At 43.2% G+C, this 20,494-nt stretch overlaps 2 protein-coding genes across 3 annotated transcripts in view; one reads left to right on the forward strand and one right to left on the reverse strand.

Moving 5' to 3' along the window:
- The window catches only part of baz1a (bromodomain adjacent to zinc finger domain, 1A), a 75,355-nt gene extending 69,682 nt beyond the window's left edge, over positions 1-5,673 (reverse strand). The window contains exons 1-3 of the mRNA XM_078406542.1: positions 5,560-5,673; positions 4,974-5,106; positions 155-433 (exon numbers count right to left, since the gene is read on the reverse strand). Coding sequence (XP_078262668.1) covers positions 155-433; positions 4,974-5,086 — 392 coding nt within the window. The 5' untranslated portion in view covers positions 5,087-5,106; positions 5,560-5,673. The remainder of the gene's footprint in view (positions 1-154; positions 434-4,973; positions 5,107-5,559) is intronic.
- Positions 5,674-5,857: 184 nt separating this feature from the next.
- Positions 5,858-20,494, forward strand: part of srp54 (signal recognition particle 54) — a 36,086-nt gene continuing 21,449 nt past the window's right edge. The window contains exons 1-4 of one of the 2 annotated variants that reach the window (XM_078406545.1): positions 5,858-6,296; positions 17,913-18,088; positions 18,197-18,337; positions 18,495-18,597. In XM_078406545.1, coding sequence (XP_078262671.1) covers positions 18,520-18,597 — 78 coding nt within the window. In that variant the 5' untranslated portion in view covers positions 5,858-6,296; positions 17,913-18,088; positions 18,197-18,337; positions 18,495-18,519. Of the gene's footprint in view, positions 6,297-17,912; positions 18,089-18,196; positions 18,365-18,494; positions 18,598-20,494 lie in introns of both variants that reach the window. The other variant, XM_078406544.1, reaches the window with a different exon arrangement.

Consider the following 20,494-nt stretch of genomic DNA (forward strand, 5'->3'; position numbering starts at 1 on the left):
GGCACTTTGCATTTATGACCTGCACTTTTACATGGAATATATATTCTGAAGAATGTTAAAGCAAAAAAAAAAATCAAGGACAGCAATGTTATGGGGTGGAGGAAAACAAAAAAATCCCCTTCTAACGTGTCTACATTTTAACTTAAGTCAATACCTGAGAACATTAAGACCGGTCACTTCCACTATCTCTCCGGCAAAATATCGATCCTGAGTATACATGTACAGATCATCACATAGTTCATGGAGTCGTGAACAGTAACTAAGTGATGTTAAGTGAAGAATGGGCACCACCAGTGGCTCCGGGAAATTCTGAAGATTCTGTCTGGCCTTGGCCTCCGACTCAACTGCTTCCTGGTAAGTCAGCCCTGGCTTTCCTGTAATAGCACAGCTCCATACTAGACTGTTGCAAAGTATGGTTCTTTCGAAAAAGTCACTGTGAAAAGAAAAATGTAATTAAATCGTGTGTAGGTATATAACGAATGTATTTAATTTTGCTTACCCTTTCTTCCCACCACTCCATCTCAACCTAACAATCTCTCAAACCAAGGGATGTTGCCTCATCCCTCGAGGCGCAGATTGACAGATTCTTGATTAGAAGGGGCGTCAGGGATGATAGAGAGAAGGCAGGAGAATGGGATTGAGAAGGAAAGTTAGATTAGTCATGATTGAATGGCAGAGTAGACTTGATGGGCCAAATGGCCTAATCCTGCTCATATAACATTTGAACTTTACAACTGTGATGCCACCAGACCCTGTCAGCATCCTAAAGAATCATTCCATGTGGAATGTTCTGGTTTGCTCTTCCAGTTTGTCCATTCCCTCTACATTTACTGCTTGGTCTGCTGAGTTCCACCAGCACTTTGCTTTTTGCCAAAACCCAGGTCATGAGCACATTTCCCAGTGTTTAAAGGGATGGCTATGGTGAAAGTGGATTCACTAGTTGTCATCTTCCAAAAGCCGACTGACTTTAGAATCATTTTGACAGATAAGGAGGCAAATATTGGGAATTGTTGACAAGTTAACATGTCATCAATCGGAGAAAAAATGTTGGAATCTTAAGTCAAAAGGAGGTAACAGGCTAGTTAGAAAATAAAATTTGAAATGGTAGAGTCAACATCAGCTTAAAGGGAAATCCGTTGGCCCTTTTACTTTGAGATTGCAATTAACAGAATAGTTGAGGGTGAACCAGTTAATATGGTGTTCGGACGGGCAGGAAAAGAGTCGAAGAAAGCACTGCACAAGAGGTTGTTGACAAACTTAGAACACATCGATTTGGAGGTAATATACTGGCATAGACTGAGGATTGGTTAATGGACACATTTGTTTTATAATATCCCACCTTCTCTTAACCCATATCCTCATCTGCCTTACAATGTCAACTTGTTCAAATGTGATCGTCTTTCCAGCTCTGCCTTACCACTATAATTTGCAGTTTATCACCATAGTCATCCTAGTAGGAATAAATGCACTATTTCCAAGGTGGGATGCTGTTGCGTGCAATTGGGTGCCTCTGGAATGTGTGCTGGCCACTATCCAGAATATACACCAATGATTTTGATCAGGGATCAATGCAAGGTATGCAGAAGATGGTAAATGGTAGGCCTCCGGGTAGTGTTGTAGAGCAGAGGGATCTTGTAGAGCAGGTGCATGGTTCCTTGAAGGTCGAGTCACAGGTAGATAAGGTGGTCAAAAAGGCTTTTGGCACTTTGGCCTTTATCAGTCAGTGTAATGAGTATAGAAGTTGGGATGTCATGTTGCAGATGTATAAGAAGTTGGTGAGACCGCATTTAGAATATCGTGTTCCGTTTTGGGCACCATGTTATACCAAAGATATTGTCAAACTTGAAAGGGTTCAGAAAAGATTTACAAGGATGTTGCCAGAACTAGAGGGTGTGAGCTAAAGGGAGAGGTTGAGTAGGTTGGATCTCTATTGGGACCGCAGCTATTTACAATATACATCAATGACTTGGATGAAGGGATTAAAAGTACTATTGGTAAATTGGCAGATGATACAAAGCTGGGTGGCAGTGTGAACTGTGAGGAAGATGCTATGAGGTTGCAGGGTGACTTGGACAGGTTGTGTGAGTGGGCGGATGCTTGGCAGATGCAGTTTAATGTGGACAAGTGTGAGGTTATCCACTTTGGTGGTAAGAATAGGAAGGCAGATTATTATCTGAATGGTGTCAAGTTAGGAAAAGGGGACGTACAACGAGATCTGGGTGTCCTAGTGCATCAGTCACTGAAAGGAAGCATGCAGGTACAGCAGGCAGTGAAGAAAGCCAATGGAATGTTGGCCTTCATAAGAGGAGTAGAGTATAGGAGCAAAGAGGTCCTTCTGCAGTTGTACAGGGCCCTAGTGAGACCGCACCTGGAGTACTGTGTGCAGTTTTGGTCTCCAAATTTGAGGAAGGATATTCTTGCTATTGAGGGGGTGCAGCGTAGGTTTACTAGGTTAATTCCCGGAATGGCGGGACTGTCATATGTTGAAAGGCTGGAGCGACTAGGCTTGTATACACTGGAATTTAGAAGGATGAGAGGGGATCTTATGGAAACGTATAAGATTATTAAGGGGTTGGACACATTAGAGGCAGGAAACATGTTCCCAATGTTGGGGGAGTCCAGAACCAGGGGCCACAGTTTAAGAATAAGGGGTAGGCCATTTAGAACAGAGATGAGGAATAACTTTTTCAGTCAGAGAGTTGTGAATCTGTGGAATTCTCTGCCTCAGAGGGCAGTGGAGGCCAATTCTCTGAATACATTCAAAAGAGAGCTAGATAGTGCTCTTAAGGATAGCGGAGTCAGGGGGTATGGGGAGAAAGCAGGAACGGGGTACTGATTGAGAATAATCAGCCATGATCACATTGAATGGCGGTGCTGGCTCGAAGGGCCAAATGGCCTACTCCTGCACCTATTATCTATTGTCTATTCCATTAGTGTAGGAAGATGAGGGGAGATCTTATAGAGGTATACAAAATCATGAGAGGAATAGATTGGGTAGATGCACAGAGTCTTTTGCCCAGAGTAGGGGAATCGAGGACCAGAGGACACAGGTTCAAGGTGAAGGGGAAAAGATTCAATAGGAATCCGAGGGGTAACTTTTTCACATAAAGAGTGGTGGGTGTATGGAACAAGCTGCCAGAGGAGGTAGTTGAGGCCGAGATTATCCCATCGTTTAAGAAACATTTAGACAGGTACATGGATCGGACAGGTTTGGAGGGATATGGACCAAGCACAGGCAAGTAGGACTAGTGTGGCTGGGACATTGTTGGCGGTGTGGGCGAGTTGGGCCGAAGGACCTGTTTCCACACTGTATCATCCTATGACTAAGATAAACATCAACTAGAAGTACAGTCTACAAGTAGATGTTTTAAGAGGATCTTATTTCATAGGCAAGGAAGTGACATAAAATATAAGGTAGAAAAATTAGATGCCATCCACTTCAGTAGAAATAAATTAACGGCAGGGTATTTTATCAGTGTGAGAATAAAAGCCTTCTGGTAGATCTGGGCATCTCTATAGGAATCATACTGGTTTAACATACAGGTGCAGCAAGTAATTAAGGCAATTGGGCTACATTGCAAGAGGTTTGAGTACAAGAATAGAAGAGTCTTAGTCCTTTTATATACAGCCCTCAAAAGATATGAAACTCTGCAGGTCTGGTCTATACATCCAAGGGCGAGTTTATTTGTTACAGAGAAAGGGCAACTATGGATCACCAGATTGATTCTTGTGATGGCAGATTTCTTGTGTAAGCACTGAGGTTAGAGGAATGAAAGGCGAATCTTCACAAACTTGGAAATGAAGTTGTCGTTTCTCCTGGCTGGGGTGGTCCAGAACCATAGATAACATACAACGAAAGAGATAAATATTCAGAACAGACAAGAAAGGTATTACATTTTGGCATTCTCTATTCGGGAGACCCATGAAAACTTGATACAAAGTATTTCAATACCAAGATTAATTGTTTAAAAAAATATATGAATCAAAGGGATTGGGCAGGAAAATGATGCAGAGGTACAAAATCTTAGTCATTCGAGGGACAAGCACAAGGAGCCACTCACTGTGCCACCCAATTTCAAACCGGATCCAATTTCCAGTTTAAAACATCAAAATTGCTTAAAAAAATTTCTACACAAACTGGGTGATTAGGAAATCAAATAAGTTATTACTGACCATCCCCATACTTTTGAAATATCAAGTCATCCTTTTAGCCAATACTTGATGGTCACTACAACTAGCCTTTAATCTTTTGAATATCTCTGAAATAACCGAATCCAACACTTCAATCAAAGAGTCATGATTTAAAAAAGAGATATCATAAAACGATACTGCGAAAATAACTTCTAGCTCTGATCCGAACAGAGGAGCAGCCTTCGGCTCTCCAAAATAGGCCCATTAGCGAGTACTGATACAAAAGAGACAATTCGGATAAGCCAGCTAAACAACCCACACTCTCCACATGCCGCCCAGAAACTCAAATTGTCTCTCCGGAATAAACGATCAAAAAAATAAAGCCCTAACTTGGCACATCTAAACCCGAGAATAAAAGAGAACTAAACCACGTTCGAATTGGCGCAAATCCGTTGAGAAAGACCGGGGAGTGAATGTATGATTTTTTTTACACACAGCCATCACGGTATATGAATACATTTACATGATCCGACGGCACAAGGCCTACTCACAATCAACACGAGTTTATTAGCACTTGACAAGCCGCCACGGGTTTTGGGGAGTGGGGAAGGAGGAAGAGGACGAGGGAAGAAGTGGCGCTCACCAAATCCCGTGCCGTTAACGTTTGTTTCGAATCATAATTTGACGATTTTAAACAAAAATGATAAATGCGCCCGTCTGAAGGACTAGTGGGGTTGTGCCTGTAACAACCCCCCCCCCCCCGTCGCACCCCAACCCTTCCCCTACTGATGATCATTCCCAGCATCTTTGGTAAAATAAAGTTCAGCCACCGGGCGACTCACTCGTAGCTCCGGAAGATTTCGCTGGTGGTCCTGCAATGGAAAACTTCTTCGTCAGGCTTCAAGTCGGCCGGCGGCTTTCGTCTGACAAATGGCTTACGGTGGAGGAGCGGCATCCCCTCGTCGGACGGTTGTACTGTCAGATAGTAAGGAGAATATATGTCTTAAGATAACGATGCGATGTGTGCGAGAGAATGAGGGGAAAATAGACACACACAACCGGCGCTCAGACAGAGCCACAGCCCCAGAGCCACCGGCACCAGTCATCCGCTCGGGGGGAAAAAAACTTCCCCAGCAAACTTACTCGCCGCCGGGCGATCAACAGCGGGTAGGGGAAGTGGGGAGAGCGGCGATAACCGTTGCCGCCCGCCACAACACAGGCCGACAATGTGCTCGGCAGCCGCCGCTCGGTGGCCGCACGCCCGCCCGTCCCAAACGCGGAACAAGTCGCGCCAACTGAGTCCCCCAACACCTGGCTGGCGGGCGGGCGGCGTACGGTTACTCGCCGGCCAAGTTTCAAGTGCCGCGGGGTAAAGGGATGGACCAGTCCGCTGGTCATCTCTGTCCGCATCGCCAGTGGCTGTCTTACCGGCTCCGTGGCACAAAAAAAAAGCGCTTCCTTCTCCCCGGTCCGCTGAACTCCAGCTGTTGATGCCGCTGCTGCTGCTGCCGCCGCTTCCTCCACTCGCTCGATATCTCTCTCTCTCTCTCCTCCCCCCCCCATGACGCCGCCCGCGCGCGCACGTCATAAGGGGGTAGAACCCGCACGCCAACACCTCTCCTCCCATTGGCCGACGCCGAGTCGTTTAACTCAACACAGGAAGAAGCGGGGGCGCGCTCTCGTTCGCGTGCCGTGACGTCCGCCCGCGATCTGGATCTGGGCTCCTTTGGTCCCGAGCGCGCTGCGCCGAGTGTTTGCTGCTTCTGCCTCAGTATCGCTACCGCCTGGTGCCTTTATTTTCAACCGTGACAAATCCGATTAGGTCTCCACCGACTCTTAACCCCGAACTTTCTTTCCATTTAACCTGCAGTCCGAGTGGGGAGAATGAGCGATGACTTCGCAAAGGTGATTTCCTCACCGCGTCTCTCCAGTGGAAACAAATAGAAGAAGAACAATAATTTATAACGATAAGCTGTACGGCTTAACGTTAGTGTCTATTCTACTCAATGGAAGTCATTCTGTTTGGAGAAGTTCAAGCCGTTCCATGGTGGCCAGTCAGAAGTTTACCGTTCCAATTCGTTGGCCATATTAATCATTGTTGACAGATGCCTGGTCTTCAGGTGAAACCGAGGTTAATGTCAAATCTCCCGTTGTATCATTCAAAGGTGAGAAGCGTTGATTCGATATTTAGCATTCTGCCGACACCAGTAGAGTCACCGCTGGAGTAACTTGGTGGGAGAGGCAGCATCTCTGGAGAGAAGGAATGGGTGACGTTTCGTGTCGAGACCCTTCTTCAGGCTGAGAGTCAGGGGAGAGGGAAGGGCACAAAATGAATTTAAGGTGTGAAAAGGATAGATCAAAGCAGATGTTGTTCACGGAAATGTAGAATGGTTCATTTTTGGCTGAGCGGAAGATGACAACGAGGCATACAAACAGTAATATTAATCGGGAGGACAGTGAAACTAGTCGGAGAACTAGGATGGGGGAGGGACAGAGAGAGAGGGTTATCTGAAGTTAGAGAAATCAATATACTGCTGGGTTGTAAACTGTTCAAGCGAAATATGAGGTGCTATTCCTCCAATTTGTGTTGGGCCTCACTCTGACAGTGGGCAAGGCCTAGGACGGAAAGGTCATTATGGGTCACAATGTGCTGGAGTAACTGAATCCGGCAGCATCTCTTGAGAACTTGGATTAAATTAATTTCCCTCCTGGGATAAATAAAGTTCTATCATATCGTATGGATAAGCGACATTTCACATTGGTACACTTCTTCAGACTGGTCTTGACCCAAAACATTACATTGCTGCCTGACCCATTGAGTGTTTTTTTTGTAAACCAACATCTGCAGTTCCTTGTGTCTAACACCGTTAGAGTATCAATCTGATCATTATCTCATCCCTGTTTGTTGTCCTGTATATTATCTGGCTACTGCCTTTCATACGTTTTCAAGGTGCTAGTGGAGCTGCTAGCTCACAACACCAGGGACCCAGGTTCAATACTAACCGCAGATATTATGTTTGTACTTTCTCTCTGTACCTAGCTAGGTATGCCCCCAGGGTACCTGGTTTCCTGTCACATCCCAAAGATGTGAGGGTTAACTGTTCACTAAATTGTCCCTATTGTATAGGTGAGTGGGAGCCTGCAGTAATACAACAGGTGAAACAGGTCCTTCAACTCACTGTCCATGTCGAATATCAAGTATTCATCCATACTAATCTCAGTTCGCAACACTTGGACTGTTGCCTTAATGGCTTGGCAATTCGAGTGCTGGTCGAGATACTTTAATATTGTGATATTTCCTGACTCCACCACCCCATTGCGTATTGTTGGAAAGGCTGAGAGAATAAAATGGGATGGGTGTAAATGGGCAGTCGGCACATTCTCAGTAGACTCGGGGTTCTATTTTCTTGGAATATAAATCTGACTCTAAAATTAACTCACATGAGCAGTTATATTCCTGGTTAGTTATTTGTTATTTAGTCGGATTTCAAATGCTAACATCATTATTGACTTATAACAGGTGTCTGTCACAGCAGCTCCAAACCAGCCTGCTCTCAAATGTTAATTTGAAAAACATAATCTTCCATTTGTGACAATGTCCTCGCAAAAAGAGAATTGACCCTTTTTGTTTTATTTTTAATATGTTCTGCTTTTTAAAAAAAAAAGGAAGTTGTTTCAATCACATTGCAGGAATTTCGTAATTCTTTGCCAAAGTCTTTATTATTTTACTATAAAGACCCTAAGTAAAAGCTCCTTCCCTAAATGTATGTAGAAGGGTCCCAATCCAAAATATTGACCATTCCTTTCACAGATGCTACCTGACCCCTTTGAGTTCCTTCAGCATTTCTTGCTTTTCCCCAAATTTATAGCAGACAACATGTTTCTGTGCACTTTCCAGTTCTCCTGTTCCCTTCTATTGGTATCAAAAAAATGGCACTTTCCTCAGCTCTCCCAGCTGACTGCTTTGACTCTTGTATGTTCCTGCTCTAGCTCTTTGATATCTTGCATCCCAAGTCTTTTTTTAACCTCATGCTGCCCCGTTTTCTCTATTTACAACAAATCCCATTTGCTATACTGCTCCAATATTTTTGATGTCCCTTGTCTGTTTGATATTACTACAGTGGTTCTGATCCTGATAATTTTGCATTAGTTTCACAGGAATATAAAAACATGTAAGGTATTTTACTGTCATTTCTGGCCAGATATCCCACCTGCTCTGCTATTGTGGTTGCAATTGGCCCATCCCTTCTACCAAATATCCTCCCCAATTAGGGGAATAATCATTACAACCCTCCATTCAGTTCAAAATACATTCCTGATTAAGCACATGTTGTGATATTGCAAGGACTACTTTGTTGTATCACAAGGACTACTTTGTTTGCCCGGGTAGTAACATGTATATAAGAGAATGAGGTGATTTAGTGGTCACTGGTTCCAGGTGGCCATGGAATAAACAGCCTGGATTTAAGCTCCAGCTTTCTAACCTTTTAAACACGTGTACTTGTGGTCCGTCCAGAGTCAAAACAAAGGTATAACAGATACCGGACCACGAAGTACAACAGCACAAAGTACTGATTTTGGTGTACGATTATTCCCAAAAGGCCTTCTTGAATCTTGGTGGTAATCCTATTACTTAACCGGCAAAAGTTAAAATGAATATCTATCAGACCATCAGAAAGCAGCATAACATGTTCTTACACAATTTTGCAAGTCTGCAGAATACATTTCTAGAATTAGTGATTGGTACTGGGAATAGAAGAGATTTTCTGAATTTGTTTGATAGTTCAAGAAAATACAAGGAAAGTAGCTATCATTGTGAACTGATGAGCTGAAATGACCTATTTTGATGTGTGGTTTCTACATGATTTTGTGGAAGGCAAATCAGTAGAGTGTTGCTTTTGGGAATTTTATGAAATGACTAATTGTGAAATGTGAGTTGGCTGCAATGACACATTGTCATTGCATTGAAAGGAAAATATTTGTTGAAAAACTATGCCCTGCCTCACCACTGCTCCACACATGAGCTTAAAAAAACAGCTGCCAACTGCAAAACAACAAAGCCTCTTCCATGGGCGGTTTCCCTGCTACTTGACAGACAGGAACTTTGGTTCAAATTTTCCTGAGAAGAGGAGGACATGTCAGGGGTCATCAGAGATGCAGTAATCACAACCTTCTTCAAGAAATGAGACAAATAGGACTTAATTAATCTTGAGGCGATTCCTGCAGATTACTTAAGTCATTGGTGGCTGAAGAACAGCTCCCTGAATTGCACAAAACTTCATGATCTTCACCACGGCCAGCTTCATGATTTAGCAGCACTAACTATGATACATGATAATTTTTGACCTCATCAAGGCCTTTGAATCCATTAATCATAAGGCCTGATCCATCAATTGTGGAGCATCCCTCTCAAATTTGGCTGTCCACACAAATTTGTCTTCATCTTATGTCTATGACACACTGGCATGCAAGATGTAATTGTAACAAATTACTCAACAGTAGAAGCCGTCTTACTATGGGTTGGCATCAACAAAGGCTGTGTCATTACTCCAACATACATTTCAACCTTTCCTGCCACAATGTGGCAGGTAATACTTGCTTATGCTTGTGTTTGTATTCTGAGCGCCAAGTCAACAATGTGTTCACTGAAACACACAGGATAGCTTACACTTACAGTAATAGTAGGAGGGAAATTGATTGCCTGAATGGTGCCAGAACAACCTTGCTCTAAACACTTGTGACCTTCTTGACTCTCTTGACCCGAGTAAAAGAAAGTAATGTTCAAGACCAAAGGTCGACACAAAATGCTGGAGTATCTCAGCGGGACAGGCTCTGGAGAGAAGGAATGGGTGACGTTTCAGGTCGAGACCCTTGTTTGCGATGAGTTGGGGATGTTAATTCTGTGGTTCAATATGATACAGAATCATCTTCTCTCATATTCCTCTGAAGGACTTGAAGTTTGGATTATTGTTTTAACTATCATCAGAGGAAGGTTCCTCTATATAGGATAGAGGAGGAAAGGTTTAGAGGGATATGGGCCATATGCGGGCAAATGAGATAAGCCTTGGTCGCCATGTACAGATCTATGACCTTTCCATCATGGATCCAATAAGTTACTGTTGTACAGATATTTGTCATTTGTACCGATAACTAAGTTTATTATTTTCCATAGATTTGAAGTACTTGTGACTGCTTTGTCCCCTTTTTAACTTCAATGACTGACAATGCTTTACCAATTTCCTTTCGCTCCCCAGGATAAATACCAAATATTTCATTTCAATTTGAAATATGAAATGGATGTAAACTGCATGGATATTCAAAACCCCAAGCTGTTTGACAGGTGTTTGTGGTTAATTTGCTGAAAGGACTTCACAGATGGGGAAGAGAGACACAAAAAGCTGGTACAAAAAAAGTACAAACTCCGTACAGACAGCACCTGTGGCCGGGATCAAACCCGGGTCTCCGGCACTGCAAGCGCTGTAAGGCAGCAACTCTACCGCTGTGCCACCGTGCCGTTTATTAACATAAACTTAATATGGAGATTATTACAATAACCACATGCTGAATTTTGGTGAAATATTGGACACCCAACCACTTTGCCAAACAATACAAAGTGAAAGACTTTTCAATAATGCATTTTAACTGGAATATTTATTCCTCTTATTTAATTGAATGTGTATTTTAAATATCAGATCCATACAATTTACATTTAATGCAGTGTGAAAGATCTGATGAATAATTAGACTTGAGAGAATATATTGATAAATGAGGGACATATTTTAGAATTCTTGGCAGTGAAGGAGACACAGATTAATGACCTTTTAAAGGAATAAATAATTGAAATTGAGAGTATTCCTCCTTCCTACCAATTGTACATCCTATTTGCAAACTACTTTATTATGCCCCTTACATTTTAAATATTAATCATTAATATGTACAATAAAATACAAGACTAAGAAATGAATCTTGTGAAACTATAAGGTAGTGCCTATAGTCACAAACATTCCTGTGGATTGTTGCTTTCTGCCACTCAATCAGTGTTGTCTCTCTTCTCTGCCTTCTTTTGTCAACCAGTACACTTCAGTGGAAAACACTGTGTAATGGCAGTTTCTATACCATCTCGAAATCCCACTTCGATAGCCATTACTTCTCGGGGATGAAATGTAGTTATAGCTTACGCACACGTCGCACCCTGATATGACAAAACGAATCTTCCAAACTCCTTTTCTTCATTATTTATTCACAAAATGCTGGAGTAACTCAGCAGGTCAGGCAGCATCTCGGGAGTGAAGGAATGGGTGACGTTTCGGGTCGAGACCCTTCTTCAGACTGATGTCGGGGGTGGGACAAAGGAAGGATATAGGTGGAGACAGGAAGATAGAGGGAGATCTGGGAAGGAGGAGGGGAAGGGAGGGACAGAGGAGCTATCTGAAGTTGGAGAAGTCGACGTTCATACCACCGGGCTGCAAACTGCCCAGGCGAAATATGAGGTGCTGCTCCTCCAATTTCCGGCGGGCCTCACTATGGCACTGGAGGAGGCCCATGACAGAGAGGTCAGACTGGGAATGGGAGGGGGAGTTAAAGTGCTGGGCCACCGGGAGATCAGTTGCGTTAATGCGGACCGAGCGCAGGTGTTCAGCGAAGCGATCGCCGAGCCTGCGCTTGTTTTCGCCGATATAAATAAGTTGACATCTAGAGCAGCGGATGCAATAGATGAGGTTGGAGGAGGTGCAGGTGAACCTCTGTCCCACCTGGAAAGACTGTTTGGGTCCTTTGATGGAGTTGAGGGGGGAGGTAAAGGGACAGGTGTTGCATCTCGTGCGGTTGCAAGGGAAAGTGCCCGGGGTTGGGGTGGTTTGGGTAGGAAGGGACGAGTGGACCAGGGAGTTACGGAGGGAACGGTCTCTGCGGAACGCAGAGAGGGGAGGGGATGGGAAGATATGGCCAGTGGTGGGGTCCCGTTGTAGGTGACGGAAATGTTGGATCCGCTGGCTGGTGGGGTGGAAGGTGAGAACGAGGGGGATCCTGTCCTTGTTGCGAGTGGGGGGAGGGGGAGCAAGAGCGGAGCTGCGGGATGTAGAAGAGACCCTAGTGAGAGCCTCATCTATAATGGAGGAGGGGAAGCCCCGTTTTCTGAAGAACGAGGACATCTCGGAAGCCCTAGTCTGAAACACCTCATCCCGGGCGCAGATGCGGCGTAGACGGAGGAATTGTGAGTAGGGGATAGACTTTTTGCAGGGGACCGGGTGGGAAGAAGTGTAGTCCAGATAGCTGTGCGAGTCGGTGGGCTTGTAGTAAATGTCCGTCATTAATGTCTTCATTAATTGGGTTTATTAAAGTAGCACAAATCATAGAGTAATTCATCAGTTTCCGTACTTTATCAACTGTTTCTTCTTCAAACAATATCTAGAAATTCTTGCAGCTATTACCGTATGGTTCTTACAAATATAACCGGTACGAGCGCGTGGTAAAGAACTGTATGCTCACCATCCTCCGAGTCTAAACTGACCCACAACCTCTGTCGACACACTAGCCTCCTCCCATCTAGACACTCCCAATTACGCATTAAGTCACACCCACAAGCAGGCAAAAAAGACATAAACTAGAAATATTAAAACATAGCCATAACACAATGACAATAACTGAATTAAGCATAAATGGCTCCTACACACTGAACAGGTGACATTTCAGGTCAGGACCCTTCTTCAGACTTCAGTTACGGGTTAAAAAGGACAGTCAGCATGAATTTCAAATACATGAGTCTGAAGAAGGATCACAACCCAAAAAGTCACCCGTCCCTTCCCAGATGCTGCCTGACCTGCTGAGCTCCTCCAGCACTTTGTGCTTTGCTCAAGATTCCTGCATCTAGTTTCTAGTCTCTATATTTCAGGGAACCTTGTCAAAGGTCATGCAGCAATCTGTGTAGACTACATCAAATGATTTACCTTCATCTTCCTTTCTTATTAATGCCTTGTCATAGTATTCAATTTATCAGCCATGCTTTTTCTTAAATTCATGTTGACTATCCATATCATTCTAAGTACATATTTTTTTCTAATTGTAAGACACTGAAGTTAAATTTATTGGCTTGTAACTACTAAGTTATTCCTGTCTTCCCTTTGTAAACAACAGTGCTGCATTAGTTCTGCAATCCTTCAATTCCATTCTGGTAGACGGGATGAATGAAAAGATTATTTTCCCAAATGTTTGCGACAATGCACACTTTTTTTCGAAAAGCACATAACAATGTGGTTTACTCCTGTATTCAGCCCCCACTGCAGAGCAAATTTCCTGTCATATTTCAAAAACAAATCTAATTTACAAAACATTATTTGAAATTCACGGAAAGATTTCTCTGTTACATAGCAGTCAATCCAGTATTAAAACATACCAAATTCTGCATGCAGAGTATTCGTTGTAGGTGGGTTTTTGCTTGTAATGTGCTTGACACTCTTTATACTTATGATAGAAAATGCACAAATATGAATCCTACATTTATGTTACTGTATGATTACACTTGACACAAACTTTAAAAGCTACATGTCCAGACGGTAGGACAATACTTTTCAGTAATCACATTTTTATGAGTCTGAAGCATCCCATTTGAATGCCAATTTTTGCATCGTGTGGAAAGAGGAGTAGCCAAGCAGCAATGTGCTGATATTGTATCAGATCAAGAACCACCTCGTATACCCATGCAGAAAGAAAGAGCAGCACATATGTTCTGATTTGCAATATTTCCAAATGCATATAATTTTATAAAAGGGTGACCAATTTAATTTTTGCAAATGGAATTACAATTACATTAGAAGTACATCAAGAGGCACATATCTTGTAGTTTTAGTTTTATAGATACAGTGTAGAAACAGGCCCTTTGGCCCAGCAAGTCCGTGCCAACCACCAATCACCCATACACTAGTTCTGTGTTATCCCAGTTTTGCATCCTACACTCAAGGGGCAGTTTACATACAAACAGACAGCGCCCATAGCCAGGATCATACCTGGGTCTCCAGCGCTGTAAGGCAGCAACTTGATCGCTGCACTACTGTGCCGCCCCGTTTAGTAGATAATTATTTGTTAAAACACAACATATATGAGAAAGGGATGATCACAGTAATCATTTTGAAAACTATCTAGACAAGTCAGTACATGGCAACATTAACATTTCTTTGAATGGAACAAAAGTGGAGATTTTCACCATTGTAATTGCATGTACCCTTTAATCCCAATGTTAAAGAAAACCATCTGTATCAAACATCATGGGGTCAGTTGCAACACATTCTGAAGCAGCATTATTGGAGATCTACCAATAAAATGGAGTATCAGAGAAAAAAAATCACAATTACTTTTTTGAAAATATCGTAGGTTTCCTGCACTTGTGAAAGAAATATTAATATGGATAACTGTTAATCCTTCTGAAGTGTGCATTTTATTACTGGTATAGTTTACGTCATCTTGAGTTAGAGATTAAAGCTAAAAGAAGAAAGATTCATGATGTAGTTGTTGAAGAAATAACCATTAACAAGCATTTGAAAAATAGCTGATAATACTGTCTCAAGTGAATTTAAACATCAAGTTTTGAAAAGATATATGAAAGATTTTTTTGCGAGAAAACTTTCTAAAACAAATGTTTAATTAAATGATACAACTGAAATTATTGAAATGAATGGATTATCTTTAAAGCAAATTTACTTATGATGCTTCAAAGAAATGTAAGATCAGAGCTTGTCCAATTAAATGGTACAGTGAAATACTTTTTTTGCATCCATTTCAGCAAGACTATCACCATAAATAAGCACAATCCTGTTTAGTACAGAATTTACAGAACGGTCCACTGAGTCTATATGCAAGGGGCGCCATTTTACAGCCCCAGCTGCAGCTGTCCACAAAGGCCCATTACAGCTGTTGCCACCAATCCGGTTGTCCCACAAATCTTGCACCCCCTCTTCAGCCCTTGTTCCTCGGAGAATGCCTCACACCGCCTACCTAGAGGGCGCAAAGGTATGACCCCCCCCCCCTTTCGGTTCTTCTTTCTGAGCCCTTCATCCAGCGTCTGCTGCTGTCTCCCTCCATCTTCCTCTCAGCGGGTCAGGCAGCATCTCAAGAGAGAAGGAATAGGTGACGTTTCTGGTCGAGTCCCTTCTTCAGGTAGTGGTAAACAAACATTGCAGGAGGGAGGAAATGAAGAGGTGTGAGGATAGGCAGATGATCAAGTCGATGCCAGGCAAAGATTGGGGAAGGCTGCGGAAATAATCAGGTGATATGTGGGTGATAAGGAAATGAGAGGGTGTGGAGGGCAAGGAGTACCAACAAGAGTGGAGCAGTTGGGGAAATATCTAAGGTGCCTTGACTATATTGGTGGGAGATGATAACTAAAGATGGAAAGTTACCTTGGTTGAGATTGTTGGCTTGGCAGGGTTGGTAGAAACTGGTGCAAATTATGTCAAACATTATGCATCCCAGTGGTGGAGCTGGTAGAGCTGCTGCCTCACAGTGCCAGAGACCTGGGTTTGATCCTGACCTTGGGTGCTGTCTGCACCGAGTTTACATGTTCTCCTTGTAACTGCATGGGCTTTCTCTAGGTTCTCCGGTTTCCTCCCATATCACAAAGATGTGTGGGCTTGGATGTTAATTGGGCTCTGTGATTTGCCCAGAGTGTAAGGAATGGTTATGAAAGTGGGATAACATAGAACTAGTGTGAATGGATGATCACTGGTCAGTGTGGACTCAGTAGGCTGAGCAGGGCTGTGGAGTCGGAGTCGGAGCAATTTTGGTGCTGCTGGAATTGGATACACAAGAAATCAAGGAGTCTGAGTCGGGTGTTTTGGGTATCGCCTCCACAGCCCTGTCCAGAACACTAAATAATTTGATGCCTCTGCATTTCTTGCAAGTGACTGGAGGATCCAAACTTTTGCCAGTATTTTTTTACAAGGTTGTGATACCGCAGAAGATTAGAAAAATCTACAAATCAGTTTGGAAAGGAGTTCCTGGATTTAGATCCCAAGAGTAATGAAGAACCATCAAAAGGGTCTTGACCCGAAACGTCACCCACTCCTTCTCTCCTGAGATGCTGCCTGATCTACTGAGTTACTCCAGCATTTTGTGAAATAAATACCTTCGATTTGTACCAGCATCTGCAGTTATTTTCTTACACTATAAGAACCATCAAAACATTCCCCAGTCAACATGCCCCGTGTCTTGGAAAGGAACCTACAGGTGGCACTGTTCCTGTGCACCTGCTACCCTTGGAGATCAGGGATTTGGTGCTGTCAAAGTGTCTGACCAGGTAACTGCAGTGCATTTTGCAGACAGATCATATTTCAGGTCAGGACTCTTCTTCAGACACTGATGAACTCTGAAGGGTCCTGACCCGAAACATCAGCTGACTATTCGTCCACAGATGCTGCCTGACCATCTGAGTTCCTCCAGCAATTTGTTTTTTGCCAAACAAGGACGGTGCCTTTTCCTGTATTGTGTTGATTTACTCCATACTTGTGCCTTGGAGATGGTGGAAAGGTGAGTCACTCCCTGCAGGATGTCCAGCCACTGTCTTGCTCTTGTAACCATAATATTAATTTGATGGTGGAGTTTTCAAGAGTCAAGAGTGTTTTATTGTCATATGTTGCACAGAACAATGAAATTCCTCCTTGCAGCAGCACAACAGAATATGTAAACATAGTACTCTGTAAACAATATAATAAACAAAATAAAAATTAGCGTGTGTACATTAAAACAAACAATAATAGTGCAAAATGACAAAACCAATCCCTGCAAGTCAATGTAGTTCAGAGCTTTTTTGGAAATTGTTGTATTTAATAGCCCTCCCAATGTATGGAGCAATGGCTGTGGGGAAGAAGCTGTTCTTAAACCTGGACGTTACAGTTTTCAGGCTCTTATATCTTCTGGGCTGAGCACTGTATGTACTCTGGCAAAATTTCTTGATGACAGAAAGGCTGCTGGTTAGAAAGTTTTGAGGGTATAAAAAGCTTGCAAAGAGATATAATTGAGTAAGTGCATAAACTGGAAGATGAAGAAGTGTATGGGAATATGAGATTATCTTTTTTTTTCTTAGAAAGAATGAAAAAGCGAATTGTTAATTAAATAGAGCGAGATGACAAAACATTGCAGTACAAATTGAACTGTGAGTCCTAGTGCTGAAGGTTGGTATGTACATACAGCAAGTAATTGAGAAGATAATGGAATGTTGGCATCTATTGCAAGATGTATTAAGTAAAAAAACGGAGATTTTACATTAGAATTGAATTCAGTATTGTATGCAGTTTTTAACATGTTTAGCAGTGGGAGAATTCTGTATGGCTCTATGACCCCATGGACTCGGATATTGTAGGGCCTTTCATTACCTTCATGGGCCAGTGTATTGAGGGACACCTCACAATCCCTATGGTCCAAAGCACCATACGACCTTCACTACCTCCGAGGACAGTGAGACTTTTCTTTACCGCCACACAACAGGATATTGAGGGGACATTCATAACTCTCAGAGGATAATACTGAGGAGTTATTCACTCCCCTAACAATCCACCATATTGACTCTTCATTCCACTGTCTAGAATACTGAGAGGACTTTCAGTGCTGACACAGACCAGGGTATTCAGAGGCTGTCAGTGTCCAGAGAAGTGATCAACCCCTCACGACCCAAATTGTTCAGGTTATTGAGAGGCCTTTAGAACCCGCAACGCCACCTATTCCTTTTCTCCAGAGACGCTGCCTGACCCGCTGAGTTACTCTAACGTTTTGTCTCTGTCTGCGGTGTAAAACAGCGCCTGCAGTTCCTTCCCACACGCGACGATACCCGCCGCAGCTCCAATCGTCATCCGAGCAGGGGGCGGGGCGGGGCGATGCGACCCCGGATGTGAATGCTGCGGGAGAGAAAGGTCAGCAAGTAATGGTGACGTTCCGGTGACCAGGGCGGAGGGAGCGACGCGTCTTGTGCGGGGTAAGAGGGACGGCACCGCCGCCCGCCTGCCGTGTTATCGCCGTTTCCCTCTCCTCTCCGTCTTTACAGAATGAGGACCGAACGCCTTTCTCTCTGTCTTTGTTTCAGAACCGGTGCGTGTGTGGGCTGCGGCTGCCGGGCACGATTCCTGTGGTGACTGGCCTCTCCCATGGACTGAAGTCGGCCGGTTGTCGCCCAGTGTGGCCCGTTTCAGCCCCTGACCCCGGACCGGCGGCGCTACCAGCGCAGGTTATTCTCTCTTGGGACGTTTTACGGGTAAAACAAACTTGTATCTAATGATGTTCAGCCATATGGGATGGGAATGGATGAGGTGGCGGTACGAACTCAAGTTAACTACGTGCGGATCAGAACTACGTATCTCATGTTTGTTTGTTTTGTACAACAGATTTAAACGTCCGAAAACAGCAAAAATGGTTTTGGCAGATTTGGGAAGAAAAATCACCTCCGCTCTGCGGTCGCTGAGCAATGCCACAATCATCAACGAGGAGGTAGGTCACAACTTGTGATTATGGGACGTGTAAGATGGGGGATTTTTGTTGTTGTGGATTGGAACACGCAATATTGTCACCAAACGTACCGTGTTGATCGGTATGGACGAGTTTTGGTGTTGTATGACTGACTTTATAACAATATCAAACCTTTAGTTTCCCTGTTGTTTGCCCAATATTGTAAATAGTTATAATATCTTCTGTGACTAACTTGAGTGTTTTCAAACGATTGAAGGAAATGCTTCCATTTCAAAAGTTAAGGAATGTCAATCTTGTACTGTTGGACACACAGTCCAACTCACTGTTGAACAACAGAGTGGCGCAGCTGGTCGAGTGCTGCCTCGGCGTCAGAGACCCGCATTTGAAGCTGACCTCTGCTGCTGTCGGCGTGGAGTTTGCACGTGTTCTTATGACCACGGGGGGGGGATGTTCCCCTCCTCTCACATTGCAAACACTTGCGGATTTCTAGGTTAATTGGCCGTAAAGAGTGGATGAGAACGTGGGATAATATGGAATTGGTGTGAAGGATGTGGACTTGGTGGCCCGAAGGGCCTGCTTCCGTGCAGTATCTTTCAATCAATTTGGAATATTTTCACAAATTGTATTGAAGTTAAAATATCTTGGTGCTCACGCTATGAATTTCTTAATATTGGAAGAAATTGGAGCAAAAGTGAGAATTGGAGGGTCTGAGCACTGCTCTTTATCCTGTTGGATAGATTTGACAGATTGTGTGAACTTTAGCTGTTGCAAAAATCTAAAGAAATTCTGTGGGCAGAATAGTTTGGAGATGCTTTTTTTCCTTCACTTCTGTCCATATCTGAGGTTCAATAATTGATCATTCAAATTCAATATGGTTGTGATATATATCTGATATATATACAGTGCCCTCCATAATGTTTGGGACAAAGATCCATCATTTATTTATTTGCTGCTGTACTCCACAATTTGAGATTTGTAATAGAAAAAAATCACATGAGGTTAAAGTACACATTGTCAGATTTTAATAAAGGCTATTTTTATACATTTTGGTTTCACCATGTAGAAATTACAGCTGTGTTTTGTACATAGTCCCCCCATTTCACGGCACCATAATGTTTGGGACACAACAATGTCATGTAAATAAAAATAGTCATATTTAGTATTTTGTTGCATATCCTTTGCATGCAATGACTGCTTGAAGTCTGCGATTCATGGACATCACCAGTTGCTGGGTGTCTTCTCTGATGATACTCTGCCAGGCCTGTATTGCAGCCATCTTTAGCTTATGCTTGTTTTGGGGGCTAGTCCCCTTCAGTTTTCTCCAGCACATAAAAAGCATGCTCCATTGGGTCCAGATCGGGTGATTGACTTGGCCCCTCAAGAATTTACCATTTTTTAGCTTTGAAAAACTCCTTTGTCGCTTTTCGCAGTATGTTTGGAATAATTGTCTTGCTGCAGACTGAACCGCCGGCCATTGAGTTTTGTGGCATTTGTTTGAACTTGAGCAGATAGAATGCGTCTATACACATCAGAATTAATTATGCTACTATCATCAATGAAGATAAGTGAGCCAGTACCTTCAGCAGCCATACATGCCCAGGCCATAACACCCCCACCACTGTGTTTCACAGATGAGGTGGTATGCTTTGGATCTTGGGCAGTTCCTTCTCTCCTCCATACTTTGCTCTTGCCATGACTCTGATATATACGTTAATCTTTGTCTCGTCTGTCCACAAAACCTTTTTCCAGAACTGTGGTTGCTCTTTTAAGTACTTCTTGGCAAACTGCAACCTGGCCATCCTATTTTTGCGGCTAACCAGTGGTTTGCACCTTGCAGTGTAGCCTCTGTATTTCTGTTCATGAAGTCTTCTGCGGCCATTGGTCATTGACAAATCCACTCCTGAAGAGTGTTTCTGAT

This window comes from Rhinoraja longicauda, chromosome 10, assembly GCF_053455715.1.
Source record: "Rhinoraja longicauda isolate Sanriku21f chromosome 10, sRhiLon1.1, whole genome shotgun sequence".
Lineage (NCBI taxonomy): Eukaryota > Metazoa > Chordata > Chondrichthyes > Rajiformes > Arhynchobatidae > Rhinoraja > Rhinoraja longicauda.